This window comes from Podarcis erhardii (assembly GCF_964252035.2).
Source record: "Podarcis erhardii genome assembly, chromosome: 15".
In the NCBI taxonomy this organism is placed as follows: Eukaryota; Metazoa; Chordata; class Lepidosauria; order Squamata; family Lacertidae; genus Podarcis; species Podarcis erhardii.
In genome coordinates this window covers 15,706,883-15,723,437 of record NC_138505.1, presented here as the reverse complement: position 1 = coordinate 15,723,437, position 16,555 = coordinate 15,706,883, and the positions used below count along the sequence as shown (strand labels likewise).

Sequence of the window (16,555 nt, the reverse complement as noted above, 5' to 3'; positions counted from 1 at the left end):
TCAGATCCACCATCTTTATTGCAACAAACAAATGATCCTTTATACAAAGTTAGCGAGTTAACACACACTGAAAATAAAGATTAGTGTAAAACACGTTGTATAGTATTTCTTTGGAAGTTAAAAAAAGGCACTTTCCCCAAACTTTGTTTGCAAGATGAGGTTTCTCCTACCGTGCTTTCTGTGGCTAGGTCAATGCCCAGGTCCCTACGAGCAAGTTACAAAGAGCAGCGGTGGCCTTAGAGGCACAGCATGGAGAGAGATGCTGGCAGAGGGGGGAGCAATCACAGGAAAGGACAGGACACAGCTGCAAAGACATCCCTCATGGATGCTCTGCAGGCTTAGGGAGAAGGAAAATGGTGAGGAGATCTGTGCAACACCAGCTCCCATCAGTACTGACCACTGGCTCAACATCTGCAGGGCCACAAGTTTCCCAGTCCCTGAACTGGCAAAGCTAGGGCTTTTCTAGATGTGATGACATCCACCCTCTGCCCACCACAAAAACGTTATTTGGGTTCAAAGTTGCTTGAAACAGTTCAACATAGTTTTTTTCTCCCAAGTGCAGAAGTGAATGTACAACCTCAAACGGGGTACGTATGTTTAAAGTTAATAGATGCACTAAACACCACTCATTTCTTGCCCAATTCTGGGAGGCTTCCAGAAGTATCGATGGGGTATGTGTACACACATCATGATCCAGCTGTGCCCTATCTGCAAACGCAACTGTGCCTTTCCAAACACCCAAATATAAAATGGAAAGATGGCACATTTCTCCCCTAGAGTTCACATCTCTCAGAGCACACCTTTGTTTTGAATATTCCCAGCCTGCTAAGGTAAAATGCTTAATAACATTCCCTGTTACAATTCTGGAGTGAAATTAAATTTTCTGCAAAAGGCAAAAAGAAATAAAATGTGTGGAGCCCTTCTGTTGCATAAATCCTTCCTTGCTGCAGTACCAACATGTGGCTATGTTCAGGCTACTTCAAGGGAATTGGAACCTAATTTTTTTTTGGGGGGGGGGCGGAGGGCATTTACGATGAATGCAGAAGTTGTTCAGAATGCCCTTCAGCTGTAGCTGGGTGCGGGGAGGTGCAGCTAGGACAGAGCTCACCCACCAGAGCTGCATCTCAGGCAGACAAACTCTTCTGCAAATAAACATGCTCTGACTTGCATCTGAAACAGTGTCTCCCAGCTCTGCTTCCTTCAAATGTTTTCCCCCTATAGCTCCCCAGTCGCCAGGCTCTCTGTAAGGAACAGGAGAAATTAAGTGGGGCTTGAAGTAAATGAATGAAGCAAGTATCTGGTCTGCAAAAAGAGAGTTTCTGAAGATGCAACTGCTGGAATAAGAGGCAAATCAAGGCAAGCAAACATCTAATGCAAGATTAGAGCTCAGCTTTCCCTCTGACCATGGTCCCCAATGTTCTTCCCCCTGCCTTGCCCTGAACCTCATATGCTCAGCAGAACCAGATTTGGAGAGAAAGCAGAGCAGGAGGAAGGACTCAGCTATCAAAGGACAAACAACTGCTGGATCCCCTGCTGCACACTGAGAACAAACTCAGAAATGGGGAGAAAGGTTACTTGAGATGTATTGGTGTGTGGGGGGGATTTTGGAGGGGGGAGGGTTTGGCTCCAATCCCAGAAGGTGGTTAGAATGCTGGCAGCTCAGCTGCCCCCCAAGTCAATTGGTCCCAATAATGCCACCCGCTGAAGGCAGTCAGCCCTGCTCCAGGTTCTCTGCCCCCCGGACAGCCGAGTAGGAGGTGGGGGCGTTGGACAACTGGCGGCCAAAGAATGAGGTAGTCCGGCGGGGTTTCACCCTCTTGATTTCTTTCCCTGGGGAGAGAAGCAGAAACTGTTCAACAACAGCAAGGCAGTGCAGGCCAGGTCCAGCAGTGCAGAGATACCCCTGTCCCTTTAGTCTAGCATCACATTTTCCTCAAGCAGAGCAGTGAGGTGACAACCCTCTTCAGTGTTCCTTATTCCAAGGACTCAGCAATCCGAGGTAGACTGTCCCTATGCTTGGAGGCTCCGTTTCTCTGGTACAGCCAACCGTCATCAAATCAGGGGTTTACTTTGACAATTGAATAGATCAGGGGTGGGGAACTGGTACACCTAGCCCAGCACCCTGACCCTGGAAAGCCCAAGAAGCAGGACATGAGTCCAACAGCCCCCCCCGCTCTTTGCAATTCCAAGCCACTGGCACCTAGAGGCGGGGGGGGGGGGGGCTTCTGGTCCTGGAGGCTGTCTACAGCTCCATAAATTTGCCTCATCCCCGTTTAAAGCCATCCAAGTTGGTGGGCTGTCGCTACTTCTTGTGGGAGTGAGTTCCATAGTTTAACAATGCACTTTGGTTTTTATTTTATTTATTTCCATGCCATATTGCGTTACAAACTATGAACTTTGTGTAGAAGTGCTGGGTCCCTGGGTAGAGGCAAAGTCTCCTACCCCTCCCTTACTTTTCACAGCACTCTAATAGAATGAGAAAGAAGAAGAAAAACCCTCTCTAGTCACCTCTTCCATATCATGCATGGTTTTAAACACCTCTTATCATGTTCCCACCTGACTTTTTTTCAAAGCTAAAGAGCCCCAAGCGCTGTCCACCTGAGCCCCTGTGGTGTAGTGTCTAGTCTGTCAGACTAGGACCTGGGATTCCAGAGCTCAAATCTCCACTTGGCCATACAGCTTACAGGGTGTCCCTGCCTCTCTCAGTTTAGCCTACTTTACTGGGTTGTGGTGGGGATTAGAGGAGAAGGGGAGAACCCTCTGTGCCACCTTGAGCTTCTTGCAGACTAAGGTGGGATATAAATGCAACAAAAGAAAATTGCAACGGCAGCTGCTCCAGCTGTTCAATCAATTTTGTTGCCCCTTTCCCCCTCAGTTCTTTGTGACAAGGCAACCAGAACTCCACACAGAGCTCCAAAAGGGTGACAACAGAGGCTTGTGTGTAAGCATTGTCATATTTGCCAGTTTCGTTTTTCCGATCCTTTTCATAACGCTGTTGTCGGTTTCCAACTCCCAGCACCCCCAGTCAGTGGGGCAATCGGTGAGGGATGCTGGAAGCTGTGGTTCTGCAACATCTGCCCCCTGAGATATATTTGTCAGACGCCTGGGTAGGGGGCTTTTTGGGGGCGTCAAAAGACGGCATCAAAATAACGTAGTACAGTTGTACCTTGGAAGTCGAATGGAATCCATTTCAGAAGTCTATTCGACTTCCAAAACCAAACTATGGCTTCTGATTGGCTGCAGGAAGCTCCTGCAGCCATTCAGAAGTCGCGGAAGCCCCGTCGGACATTCAGGTTCCAAAAGAACGTTCGCAAACAGGAACAATCACTTCCAGGTTTGTGGCGTTCGAGAGCCAAATTGTCTGAGTTCCAGGGTGTTCGACAACCAAGGTATGTCTGTACCTGGAAGGCCACAGGTGTTCTCTGCAGCTGTTTCCCACAGTGGTCAACTGCAATCTACCTCTGGGAAGCCAAAAGACCTCACAAAAAATAACTTAACTTCCCCCCCACCCCTAGCATAGGCTGCATTGCCTCCCACCCTATCAACCACACAAACTTCTGCAACTGGCACCCACCCCAGCTCCCCGCTTTTGCCAACTTACCATCCTCAACATAGTCTATGGTCGAAAGATGCTGGATGCGGCTGCAGAGGACGCTGTTCTGCCGCTGGAGCTTGGGGTGGCGCCTGTCAGTCGGGGGGCTCTGGGACGCAGAGGAGGAGGATGCGGCGCTGGGGTCCAGAGTTCCCCCCTCGGCAGCCGTGTTCAGCTCAATGCAATACTCTATCAGGCCGCTCATAAGTTCAGCCTGGAGGGAAGGAAGGAGCATCTAACTGCAGCGGTTAAGAGTGCTGGGCTAGGGCCTGGGAGACCCGAGTTCAAATTCCCACTTGGTCATTATTGTTAGCATTGAATTATATAGTGCCATCAACGTGCATGGCTCTGTGCACAATTAAAACAAGAAGTCCTACCCGCAAAGCTCACATGAAGCTCACTGGATGACTTTGGGCCAGTCACTATTTGAAGTTCGTAATATTGCATACCGTATTTTTCGCTCTATAACACACACCCGACCATAACACGCACATAGTTTTAGAAGAGGAAAATCCGTAGGCATGCCACCCATAGGCATTCCCTCCATAACACGCACAGACATTTCCCCTTACTTTCTAGGAGGAAAAAAGTGAGTGTTATGGTGCAAAAAATACGGTAATTATTTCTATTTCCTCTTGGCTTGATCTTCCTCACAGGGTTGCTGTGAGGAGGACAAGCTGGGAGCTATGCCACCTTGAACTCCTTGGAGGAAAGGCAGAATAAAAAGTAAAAAAGGTAAAGGTAAAGGGACCCCTGACCATTAGGTCCAGTCGTGACCGATTCTGGGGTTGCAGCGCTCATCTCGCCTTAATTGGCTGAGGGAGCTGGCGTACAGCTTCCAGGTCATGTGGTCAGCATGACTAAGCCGCATCTGGCGAACCAGAGCAGCGCACGGAAACGCCGGTTACCTTCCCGCTGGAGTGGTACCTATTTATCTACTTGCACTTTGACGTGCTTTCGAACTGCTAGGTTGGCAGAAGCAAGGACTGAACAACGGGAGCTCACGGGGATTCGAACCGCCAACCTTCTGATTGGCAAGTCCTAGGCTCTGTGGTTTAACCCACAGCACCACCCAATACATTTAAAAACACAGCTGCTTTTCTTATGACAGTCTTGGGGCACCTTATATTCTTACAAGCTGGGCCTCAAGACGAGGCATCTCTTAGCCCGGAAGAGATGGGCTGAGTTCTCCATGCAAAGTGAGAATTGTTTCTGGGTCCAGACATTTTGTGGAAGACATTGCCGAACAGCCAGCATGTCTAAGAAGATTAAAAAAAGTGCTGCTCTTCCAAATAAGGGTTTGGTGCTTGCCAGTTATTTATGCATGCATGAGCACAGCAATGCTTCTGAATACCAGCTGCTGGGAAGCACAGGAGGGGAGAGGGCTCTTGTGTTCGAATCACGCTTGCAGGTTTCCCAGGAGAGGCATCTGATTGGCCACTGTGAGAAGAGGATGTGAGCCACTGGCCTGGACCTGCAGGCCCTTCTTAGGTTCTTACCTGCTTGGAGTAGACCTTCAGGAGTTTGTTGACGGGCGTGCCCTCGTTCTCCCCATCAAACTCCAGCCAAAGGATGTGCTCTTCCTCGTTGGGGAAAGTGTGGTCCCAGGACAGCTCCTGGAAGGCCAGGCCAAGCAAGATGTGCTGCCGGGAAACGGGGGGTGGGTGTACAGAAAAGACGGTTAGAATCATAGAGTTGGAAGAGACCTCAAGGGCCATCGAGTCCAACCCCCTGCCAAGCAGGAAACACCATCAGAGCACTCCTGACATATGGTTGTCAAGCCTCTGCTTAAAGACCTCCAAAGAAGGAGACTCCACCACACTCCTTGGCAGCAAATTCCACTGTCGAACAGCTCTTACTGTCAGGAAGTTCTTCCTAATGTTTAGGTGGAATCTTCTTTCTTGTAGTTTGGATCCATTGCTCCATGTCCGCTTCTCTGGAGCAGCAGAAAACAACCTTTCTCCCTCCTCTATGTGACATCCTTTTATATATTTGAACATGGCTATCATATCACCCCTTAACCTCCTCTTCTCCAGGCTAAACATGCCCAGCTCCCTTAGCCGTTCCTCATAAGGCATCGTTTCCAGGCCTTTGACCATTTTGGTTGCCCTCCTCTGGACACGTTCCAGTTTGTCAGTGTCCTTCTTGAACTGTGGTGCCCAGAACTGGACACAGTACTCCAGGTGAGGTCTGACCAGAGCAGAATACAGTGGCACTATTACTTCCCTTGATCTAGATGCTATACTCCTATTGATGCAGCCCAGAATTGCATTGGCATTTTTAGCTGCCGCGTCACACTGTTGGCTCATGTCAAGTTTGTGGTCAACCAAGACTCCTAGATCCTTTTCACATGTACTGCTCTCAAGCTAGGTGTCCCCCATCTTGTATTTGTGCCTCTCATTTTTTTGCCCTTTTGTTAGTGAGCAAGGGGTGCAAGAATGTGTGTGTGTGTGTCTCCCTGTGGAATACCCTCCCTTCAGATGTCAAGTAGATAAAGAATTACACAACTTTTAGAAGACATCTGAAGGCAGCCCTGTATTGGGAGGTTTTTTAATGCTTGATGTTTTCATTATCTTTTTAGACATGCTATAAGGCACCCAGAGTGCTTGGGGAAACCCAGCCAGATAGGTGGGGTATAAATAATAAAAATAGTATTAATTAGTATTATTATTGGCTCATAAGCACATGCTGCCCCAAGACTGGGCACCTGGACTCTTTCAGAACTGGAAAAAGACCCCCCAACATACCGCTTATTGAAAAGGTATTTCTTTAAACTGAAAGTATCTAAAGTATTTTATTTTCTTATACAAATATTGAGGCACCTCACATCTGCTCAGTGATACCAGCACATGCAAACTTCTGGCTCCTTTAAGATTTTGCAGAATCTTTTATTTCAATGGCAATGGAATTCAGAGGATGGAGAATACTTAAAAAACCCCAAAACAACCCCAAGACTTCTGTTTTTTTGTAAACAAACTTTTGTATGAGTTAATACTATATGATTCTTTTGGGAAGAAGTGCTGGACCTTTGTGCTTTTGACCTGCCAGGCTGTGATGCTTCATGGTTTAGATCTCCAAATTTTTGCTTTATTTCTTTTCATTTGCCCTCCCCCCTTTTTTGGTTAATAAATAAATAAGAAAAGAAAGGGAAGGGAAGGGAAGGGCCCCAAGACACCACTTCTTCCTCTGCCGACAAGTCCCTCACCCCTTCTCCATATTGCAAATTCTGCAAAACAGCCCAGGCCACGAGGCAGGAAGGGACTCTGGGGCCTGGAGAGCTGCAGAGGGCTTAGCGCACAAAGTCAGCCCAGGTCCTGAGAGAAAGAGCGCAGGCCCAGTGAGAGGAGGGCTGGCTCACCCCTAGAATCACAGAATTGTAAAGTTCACAGAATCATAGAGCTGGAAGAGACCCCCCTCAAGGGTTATCTAGCCTAACCTCTTGCAGTGCAGGAATCTTTTGAGTTTACCTTCTCCTTGCTGTCGATGATGGATACACCTTCCAGGCTGATGGCAACCACCACGGACTTGCGCCCTCCCCGATGTAGCAGGCCCTGGGCGGGCTTGTCAATTTCCCCATAGAAAAAGGCACACCTGGAAGGGAGGGGAAGAAACACAAGGAGAGAATTGCAAGTGGGGAATCTCAAGCGCAGACAGGAGGGCGTATGTGATAAGGTCCTGCTTGCTCAAGAACTTCCCACTGAGACATCTGGGTTACCCACTATGGGAACGGGATGCTAGACTAGACGGGCCTCCCTTGACCTGATCCAGCAGCCAGGCTCTTCTTACACCCTCGTGGAACCTCCAGGTCCAAAGGCAGTCTATCTGGATTCACTGGTTCTTAGGGGTACAGCGATACCTCGGGATAAGAACTTAATTCGTTCTGGAGGTCCGTTCTTAACCTGAGGTACCACCTGGGGCCTCCCGCTGCCACCGCGCCGCGGCTACGTGATTCCTGTTCTCAACCTGAAGCAAAGTTCTTAACCCGAGGTACTATTTCTGGGTTAGCGGAGTCTGTAACCTGAAGCGTCTGTAACCCGAGGTACCACTGTATTTGGATGCTGTTCAGCAAGCAGAGAGCGCGCAGACAGCCCATGAACATGGCAGCCAGCAAGGCCAGGGCACCCTGACAGAAACCAACCCCGTGGTTTGCCATGCTGGCATCCAGGTTGCCCATTCTGCATCCCCACTCCCGTTCCCACAACCACCAAGCCACCAGACTCACCCGTAATGAGGCAGTTCGTGGCACTTCTGCAGGTAGGAGTGGTAAAGCTTGCGCAGGGCAACCCGGTCCTCGCAGGCCTCCTCCTCTTCAGGCAACTCCCGGAAAGCTCGCAGCAGGCCCTGTTCGTCCGCAGGCGAGTGGGCACTGCCTCGCTTCCACAGGGCTGAGAGGAGTCTGTGGCCTCTTCGGCAAAGGTGGGAAGGCAGGAAAGAGTCCAGCCTCTCTCTGAGGGGGGGGGGGAGGAAAAAGCTCATTCAGCACAGGGTAAGGTACAGCTCCCTCTGCCCCCCACAGCTCTGTGGGGTGCAGGTTACAGCCCTACAGGGTTTTCCTCATGAGGGGCCACTCTAAACCAGTGGTTCTATAAACTCATTCCCAGTGGCCCCCACCCCATATAATTAATTAATTAATTAATTCTGACTGGCTCGCCCAAGCCACTCTAGGCTGATTCCAACACATATAAAAACATAACAAAACACCAAGCATTAAAAACCCGTGTTTTATACAGGGCTGCCTATAAAAGCGTTGTTCACAATAGCAGTTTGCATGACCCACTAAGGAAGTTGTAGTCCACGGGGAATGGAGGGCACTTCACCAGCTAACCCTGTTCTAGGCTGCCAGGTCAACAAGAATGGTCCACATAGCTTTGCTATGAAATTACGAGCGAGCAGCTACTTCAAAGGGTGCTGGAGAAAGTCGCATTTTCTTCAGACACACATGCTAAGATTTTTGGTCATGTTAGGCGACAGACAAAAATAGGTTCCTGCCTCCCAAAGGATTTGTGTTTGAATCAGCCAACAGGGGACACAATTCATTAGGCAATGAAAATGTCCCTTAAATGATGGGCCGGAGGCAAAAATTCTTGAGACACGTTTCTTTTGAATTAACAGCCTGTTCTGATCAAGAAATCACCGGCTTCTTAATTAGACTTTTACCCTTTTGGGACCTACAGAACAGAGTGAAAAAAACTGGAAAGGATCAGAGCAAGTCAGCAGGGGGGACTTCTAAGCAGACAACAGATCTTTTTAGACAAGTATAATTAGGGATTTTAATTAAAAATGGATTAAATTTTTAATTATGATTATTTTGTTCTCAATTGCACCTTGCGTAATGAAGATTATATAGTGGAATAGTTTCACCTGGAAGTTGTCAAGGCCACTAGGGCTAGCTCACTAAAGTTGACGACCGACCTCTTATTCTCAGAAAAGTGTGACTGCATACACAACATACATTTAAGCCACATGACTCCCCCCAAAGAATCCTGGGAATTGTAGTTTGTCAAGCATGCTGAGAACTGAAGCTCTGAGGGGGGCAAACTAGAGTTCCCACTCTTCTCCTCTTTTGGGGGGGAGGGGGGAATGTGCATAAATGTGCTTTCACCATATGGTGTGCATGCAGTCTTTTGCGTGCTATTGCATCCTTAACTGGCCCCCTTTCACCTACTCCCAGCCCCCCAGCTTGATCTCCCTCCACTTGGGGACAGGGCGTGAGCTGTCTTCCTTCAACTTGCATTTGGTTCCATCTAACTCTAGGATTCCATTGCTGTGGTTGGAAAGTCTCCCCACACCTTTCCTCTTACCTCCACACCAGCTCACTGGTGATTGCCACCTTCTCCTGAAGGAATGGGTTTCCCAAACCCAAAACTGACTGTGAAGGCAGTTTGAAACTGCACCAAAATCCCTATTTTTCCTTAGCTAAAATCCATTAACTTGAGCTCTGAGTCAATGTATAAACAGAAACCCGGCCGTGCTCAGAGCCCTCTCCTTTATCAGCTGGTGATGGCAGGGATGACCCTGACTGCACCAGTAGAACAGAAAAGACACATTTGTACCTTATCTTATGTGCTGACCACAAAAGACGCACAGACCCAAGTCCGGAACAAGGCCAAAGCGTGTTCTCGGAGATGACAACCTGTTCCTCCCCGATAAGAGTAGGAAGAGGAAGATCCTTTTATGGTCAGAAGTACAGGAAGGAATTCCCTTTTATGCTTAAGAATACCAGAGCAAGAACATATGTGATGTCAACCTGCGTACATAGGCTGACGTGGTTGGATTTATATGGGAAGGAGGGAGAGGGGGCCTGGAGGAAATATATACTGAATGAAACTTGTCATTTCTTTGGACTTGTTGTGGACTTGATCACACAAGTGCCTTCTGCTATCTGGAGAGCAGAATGAACTCTTTCTTTGAATCCACCTCGGTGTCATTTGACTTCCTTCCTCCTCTCCAGGAGCAACGCAGACCCAATCAGTGAACTCCAATAAGGCTACACTCCCTTTTCTCACCAAACCATTTTTTTTTGATTCTCCAAATTCTACCAGATCAGCCACAAATTAAGACAAATTTAATACTTTCCCCCCAAAATTGTTTTCCAATTCTTGATGTGCCCCAAGTTTCCTCTAGTTGCTGCTATGTTTTTTCTAGTTGTTCACATTCCATTCCTTACAAGTAACCTTCTATTACAATAGTTTTTTGTTTTAAAACTTATTATCCTTAACCATCAGCTATCCACTTGCCAATTCATGCACATACAACATTTTAGCATTTGCAAATATTACCACCTCCTTTTATATCTGGGCCATTTTTGATGCCTCAAGAGCTTTCAGAGCCCCTCTTATTTGCCTTCCCCAGCCCCACCTTGCACAGGCACCCCACAGATCTCAGCCCCACAGCTGTGTCCACTTACTTCAAGAAACTGGCTGTGTGCTGCTCCGGATCGTAGCGCCCCAAGTTCACCCGGCAAACCAAGGCTCCCAGCACCTCGCAGTCCGCCAGGTCACAAGGGTAGCGCCCCTCCAGGATGTTGTACTTGGCTTCTTCGTACAAGAGCCGCAGGACATCTTCATCCTGGATCTTGGGACGAGGAGATGAGAAATGAGGATGGGCACACAGACAGCAAGCAGATTCAAAAAGCCAAACAGGGGAAGGGGCAGAGAATGTAAGAAGAGGCTGCTGGATCAGGCCCATCTGGTCCAACATCCTGTTCTCACAGTGGCCAAGCCTCAAAGGGGAAATCCTCAAGGAGGACTCGAGAACACTGAGCAACACTCTCCCCTCCTGGGGTTTCTAGCAACTGGTATTCAGTGTTGAGGATTCCATGCCACCTTTTTGCTGCAGACATGGGATTGTTGCGTGTCGCGTGTCTGTTTACATTCCAGCACAGACTGCTGACGTAAGCGGAACTTCCGCTCTGTGTAGCTGCTGTTTGTTCTCTCTCTCCGAGAAGACGGCAAGGAAAGACAACATGTTTCTTTGTCCTGATTTATGTTTAATAAATGCATAGCTTAGTATGTATCTACAGCCTCAAGCCTATTCTGTTGCGCGGTATACACTGCTGAGCAAAGTGTGCTCAAGTCTGCAAGCTGATGTATGTCGGAGCAGAGGTCGATGAATCTTTGCAGTGGCAAGGCTGAGAGGGAGACGTTCCAGCTGGGGCCGAGCCAGCTGGCCTTTCAACTCCTAGATGCTAACATTCAGAAGCATTGCTGCTTCCAATTGTAGAGGCCATAACAGAGTCAACAGACCTCTCCTTCGTGAATCTGTTGTACTGTGCAATGACACTACCTAGAGAGTAAAGAAAACTATGCAATTAGAGGATACCATTGGGAGAACTCACCTGGGCCTCCTTCCTCTTTGGGAAAAAGATGTTCCTTCGGAATTGCAGTGATGGCTCATCTGATGAGGAGAAAGAGAACCTAAGAACTGTCCTGCTGGATGAGGCCAGTGGCAACAGCAGCAACTCTCCCCCTCCCATGGTTTCTAGCAACCTGGGATTCAAAAGCACTGCTGCCTCCAGCCGTAGAAGGCAGAGCATACTCCTGCCCTCCACAAATTTGTCTAATAAAAAGAAGCAGGGGACCAGTTGCAGCTCAAGAACTTGGCTATATGGGGCATGTCAAAAGCAAAACAGCCTCTCCTGCAGGCACCGATGCACAACCAGCAGCCCCAGAAAGCTGTGAGTCGCGAGAACCCTGCAGGCAGCCTCAGAAGGGACCCCATCCCACATCCCCAACAGCTTCATAACTACTGTGCAGATTGGTGCCGGCTTGCGCACTAGGCATCCCTCCCCCTCTAGAAAGGGAGGCTGCAACCAGCAGGCCCCCCAACTCTCTGCCCGGTTGCAGCAGAAGGGTAAGAGGAGGCCAGTAGCTTGGGGGGCCGGAGGAGGGAACTTTGCTCACATCCACACCTTCGAAGATCTCATCCTTGGAGCAGCTGGTGAAGCGGAAGAGGAGGTCCTGCCACTGGCGGCAGACCTTGTAGGGCTGGTGTTTGGGCTTCAGCTGCAGTTCTGCCAAGATGAGAGAGAGAGAGAGAGAGAGAGAAAGAAAGAAAGAAAGAAAGAAAGATGGCAGAGAGTGAGGGTTCTCAGCAGGCTCCTGACTTCTCCAGCCAAATGGAAGGCTAAAGAATTAATTTCCAAAGCCCTGAACAAGTTCGGTTCAGGGTGCCTCAGCGACTGCTTGGAGCCATCAATCTCAGCTCACTGAGATCATTTGCAAGCACAGCACTGGATCGCTCCCAGAGCTGGCAAAGCTCACTCGATAACAAGAGGAAACACAGTGTCATCAGCCCATTCCACATTCCATTACTCACATTTGGATAAAGTGTTTCATGCGCTTCCTATTTTGTCTCAGTGTGTTGGGCCTAATTCTAAGGAACTCCCTGCCACTAGAAATCAACCAGGCACCATCCCTGCTAAGTTTAAGACGCCTGGCTAAGAACATTGCAGCAAGCCTTTTGCACCGTATATGCTGCTCAGTTGTTTTCATCTCTTAATTTGAGTTCTAAATTTTGTATATTATGTGTTTTTATTTTGTAAACTATTTTGAGGCACCAATGCAGTTAGCTGTGACTCCTACACTGCAGGGAACTGCAGAAACTCAGCTATATAATCTAATCACCAAATGGTTACACCAATGGAATGTTTAGACACCATTTCCCCCTTCGTGGAGCTTATGATGGTGATGGATGATTTTCTTTTTATTTCTATACCGCTTTATATTTTAAACAATGAATCTCAAAGCAGTTGCAACACATTAAAACATCAAATAAAACAATCCAAAATAAAACAAATGCAAGCTCCAAGGAAAATATTTTAGATCCTTCTCTAAGTGACATTTGCTTTCCCAGTTGCCAGCCTGGCATCTACAGAGATCCATTTGCTCGCAATTGGACCCGCACCTGTTGCAAGAATGCGCCTGGTGCCTGGCTAATTTCTAACAGTGGGGGTTGGACTGGATGACCCTTTGGGGTCCCTTCCAACTCTGCAATTCTATGATTCTAGGAACAGGAGGGCTATTTTTTTTTGAAAAAATAATCAAACATGAGAAGAGCTCTTCTGCAGCTAGATCAGGCTGAAGGGGGCCCATCTAGTCCAGCATCCTGTTATCACAGTGGACAACCAGATGCCCCAATAGGGGGCCCCAAAGCAGGACCTGGAATTTGATTTGTATGGTGCTCATTACGCTAGCAACACATTTTACACAGCAATGCATCTGAAACAAGGGAAAGGGTGTGTGGGTTTTTGGAGGGAAGTTCCAAAGAAAAATATGCATCAATGGTTGCCACATCGCTGAAGTTAGGTCAGCAACTTCATCACTTAAGTCCAGATGTGGGCTTAGGCGGAGAGAATGGTAGATTGCTCAAAGCAACCTCGGGGGCTCCTACCGCAAGCAACTTTCAAACCTGGGACTTGCTTGACTCACACCTTAGTCATCCACTCAGGTTGCTGCATGAGCTCTCAAAAGCAGATTTGCAGCTTACATCCCACAATCAGTTTATGAAGTGCCAGAAATCAGCAGATCACCCATGGGAAAGGCACTCTGCACATGCTCAGGTGCACCTTCTTCTGAGGTTAAGGAACATGAGAAGGTGGGTGCGAGAGGAAGGCACTTTGCACATGCTCAGGCACCCCTCACCGCTAGCTGGCATAACAACAGATTCTCCAGGGGTGCTAGGAGCAGCGACAGAGTTAAGGGCTCATTTAGAAAGGAGCCTCAGAGCCTTACCAAGAAACGGGGAGACCAGCCACAGAGAAAATAGCTCCAGGGCCCCCTCAGGCAACCTCAGGCTTTCCAAGACAATCCGATGGAGCTCGTGGGCCGTGATTGATGGTAGGTTGTCCACTGTTAGCCGGACCACCGTGTCATCGATCAGGTACACCAGGACGTCCAGGTCTGGGACAAGAGAAGGAGGAGGATTGGGACACCAGCACATTTCTTGCAACTGAGCAGAGGCCACAGGAGATCCAGATTCCAGCTAAACTCCCCCGTTTTACGTGCAAATGACGCAGGGGCCCCCAAAACCAACAATCTCCTTCACTTTTTAGATGAAGGAACCAGACACAGTCAGGTCTCAAAGCATTCTGTGCTGGCATCTAAACCAGACTGCTTTACCACACTTGGCCGCTTTGATTTGTCACATAATACCTGCTCTGTATTTGTTAACAGATATTTTAGTGTGGCAGCACCTGAACTTTGGAACTCCCTGCCGAATGACATCATTGTATTCTTTTCAGCACCTGCTGAGAACATTTTAAGTAAATGAGGAGAGCCTGCTGGATCAGGCCAAAGGGGGCCCATCTAGTACAGCATCTGCTTCTTACAGTGGCGAACCAGGTGCCCCAATGGGAAACCGGCAAGCAGGACTTGAGTGCAAGAGCCCCCCTGCCCAGCAACTGCTTTTCAGAAGCATTACTGTCTCCATTTTAATTTTTTTTAGGCAAACCTACGCAGGTATGTAGTAGCTTGACATGTAATGTTTTTAGCTTATTGCCAATTTTAATTATTATTTGAGTGTTTCAAATAGCTGTCTTTTAAAATGTCAGGTAATGCTAAATAATAATAAAAAAACAATATTGGCAAGTACTTGCCAATCATTTTTAATGATTTCCGTGCAATTTACACACATTTTAACTACCAAGCAAAACTAAATTATATTACTTTAACCAAAATATCTTTTGAATTCCCAAGTCAAAGTGTTGGTGCTGACCTTTAAAGCCCTAAACAGCTTCGGTCCAGTATACCTGAAGGAGCGTCTCCACCCCCATCATTCTGCCCAGACACTGAGGTCCAGTGCTGTGGGCCTTCTGGTGGTTCCCTCGCTGCAAGAAGCCAAGTTACAGGGAACCATGCTGAGGGCCTTCTTGGTAGTGGCACCTGCCCTGTGGAATGCCCTCCCACCAGATGTCAAAGAGAGAAACAACTACCAGACTTTTAGAAAACATCTGAAGGCAGCCCTGTTTAGGGAAGCTTTTAATGTTTAATAGGTTATTGTATTTTAATCTGTTGGAAGCCGCCCAGAGTGGCTGGGGAGACCCAGCCAGATGGGCGGGGTATAAATAATAAATTATTATTATTATAAGTCATGTTACAACTTTTTAGGTCCCCTCATTTTTGGAATTTGAAAGCTGAAGAATTCGACATGCCCTACTCCCTACCACCCACGGAATGTGGCCTGTCAAGCAAAAGGCAGGACCTTGAAGATCTTGAGGGCACCACAAACCCCAACCCTGCTCAGGAATGTTCCCTTCCAGCATCTGGTGTATGAAGGTCAAGAACCCCCCTGAGGTGCCCACCCCCCCTTTCCAGGCCCTTTCTTCTGCCTCTCCCCCTTCTCACTCACTTCGGGGTCCTACAGAAGAGATGCTGCTCCTCTGGGAGTGGTCCTCCGTGCTTTGGGGTATGCCGAGCCGGTCCCCCTCCATCTGCAGAGACAAAGCAGGCGCACATCTGAAATGTGAGGAATTGGGTGTGGGTTCAAATCCCAGCTGCAGGATATACTTGAGGAGAGGAAGTTGATTTGTAGTGGGGTGAAGGTGCCATACACCATGTCTGGTAAACCAAGCAGCAAGTTTGCAGTTGCTATGCTTCACTGACTGGCTTCCAGGGTTTCAGGCTGGGGACATTTCCAGCTCCACCTCCTCACCTGTGCCATCTAGTCCATCTAGCTCAAAGCACTGGTCCATCTAGCTCAAAGCTGTTTGCACTGACAGGCAGTAGCGGCTCTCCAGCGTTTTTCAGGCTGGAATTGGCGCAGTTAAAAAGACACCCCCATCCCCGACTGTGGATGCAGCGCAGGTTTTGATGTCCTGCGGCCCTGCTACCTGTGTAAGGGGGAGGTCAAAAGGCTGCACGTCTCCCCCGCCCCCCGTTTTTCTTGTGCTACTGCTAAACACTTTCCCTCCTCCCCGTCCCCAGCCGCAATCGGAAGGAAAGGCTTTGAGCCCTTTCCCTTTGTTTCCCCACCCCACCCCATCCCGACCAACTTTCTCCCGCCTCCAGCAAGTGAGATTGCACTCCTCTCGGGGCAGGGTCCTAGGAAATTCCCCGCCCTGCTCCGCTGGACCCAGAGGGCGGAGGGGCGTGGCTAGGCGCTGCGCTACCCAGGTGAGCCGGGGAGGGGGTGCTGGAGCCTTGCCCAGGTGGGTGGGGGCCAAGTGAGATGGGGAGGGGGCGCACTCAGAGCAGAGGGGGGAGAGAAAGTCCCTAGGGGACGGCAGCCGGGGCGGGGGAAGCGCGCTGCCTACCTGGTCGCCAGTCTCACCTGTGTCCTCCTTTTCCTTCCTGCTTTCGTTGCAAGGAGGAAAGTTCTGCAGTTCTAACAGGGGACCCACCCCCGTTGCGTCTGGCGTCACTCCTTCCGAGCTTGCCTATTGGCTGCTCCTGCCAGCCCAGGAATTTCACCGGGCGGGGAGGAGGAGAGGGAAACTGCGCACGCGCAGGAGCGCGCGGCGGGGTT

General features: G+C 48.9%; 1 protein-coding gene across 2 annotated transcripts; it reads right to left on the bottom strand.

Moving 5' to 3' along the window:
* On the bottom strand, positions 1-16,519 carry FRMD8 (FERM domain containing 8). Of its 2 annotated transcripts, none has more exons than XM_081842467.1 (11): positions 16,344-16,519; positions 15,440-15,521; positions 13,825-13,992; positions 12,003-12,104; positions 11,430-11,488; positions 10,500-10,666; positions 7,815-8,039; positions 7,060-7,183; positions 5,092-5,235; positions 3,602-3,806; positions 1-1,830 (listed from the first exon to the last, which is right to left on the bottom strand). In XM_081842467.1, exons 2-11 carry the CDS (start codon positions 15,519-15,521, stop codon positions 1,712-1,714), a joined length of 1,395 nt encoding a protein of 464 aa, XP_081698593.1. In that variant the 5' UTR covers positions 16,344-16,519; the 3' UTR covers positions 1-1,711. The 2 variants fall into 2 exon arrangements, with proteins under 2 accessions (XP_081698593.1, XP_081698592.1); XM_081842466.1 differs by having other exon boundaries at positions 16,361-16,499.
* Positions 16,520-16,555: the final 36 nt, after the last annotated feature.

What these genes read in the sequence shown, in the direction of transcription:
- FRMD8 (XM_081842467.1), bottom strand. Translation starts at nt 15,521, where the DNA reads ATGGAGGGGGACCGGCTCGGCATACCCCAAAGCACGGAGGACCACTCC. An exon ending in CAAAGAGGAAGGAGGCCCAG is followed by an intron (nt 10,667 to 11,429) that starts GTGAGTTCTCCC and finishes CCTCGTCCCAAG; the next exon opens with ATCCAGGATGAAGATGTCCT. An exon ending in CACGAACTGCCTCATTACGG is followed by an intron (nt 7,184 to 7,814) that starts GTGAGTCTGGTG and finishes CCTCCCTTCCAG; the next exon opens with GTGTGCCTTTTTCTATGGGG.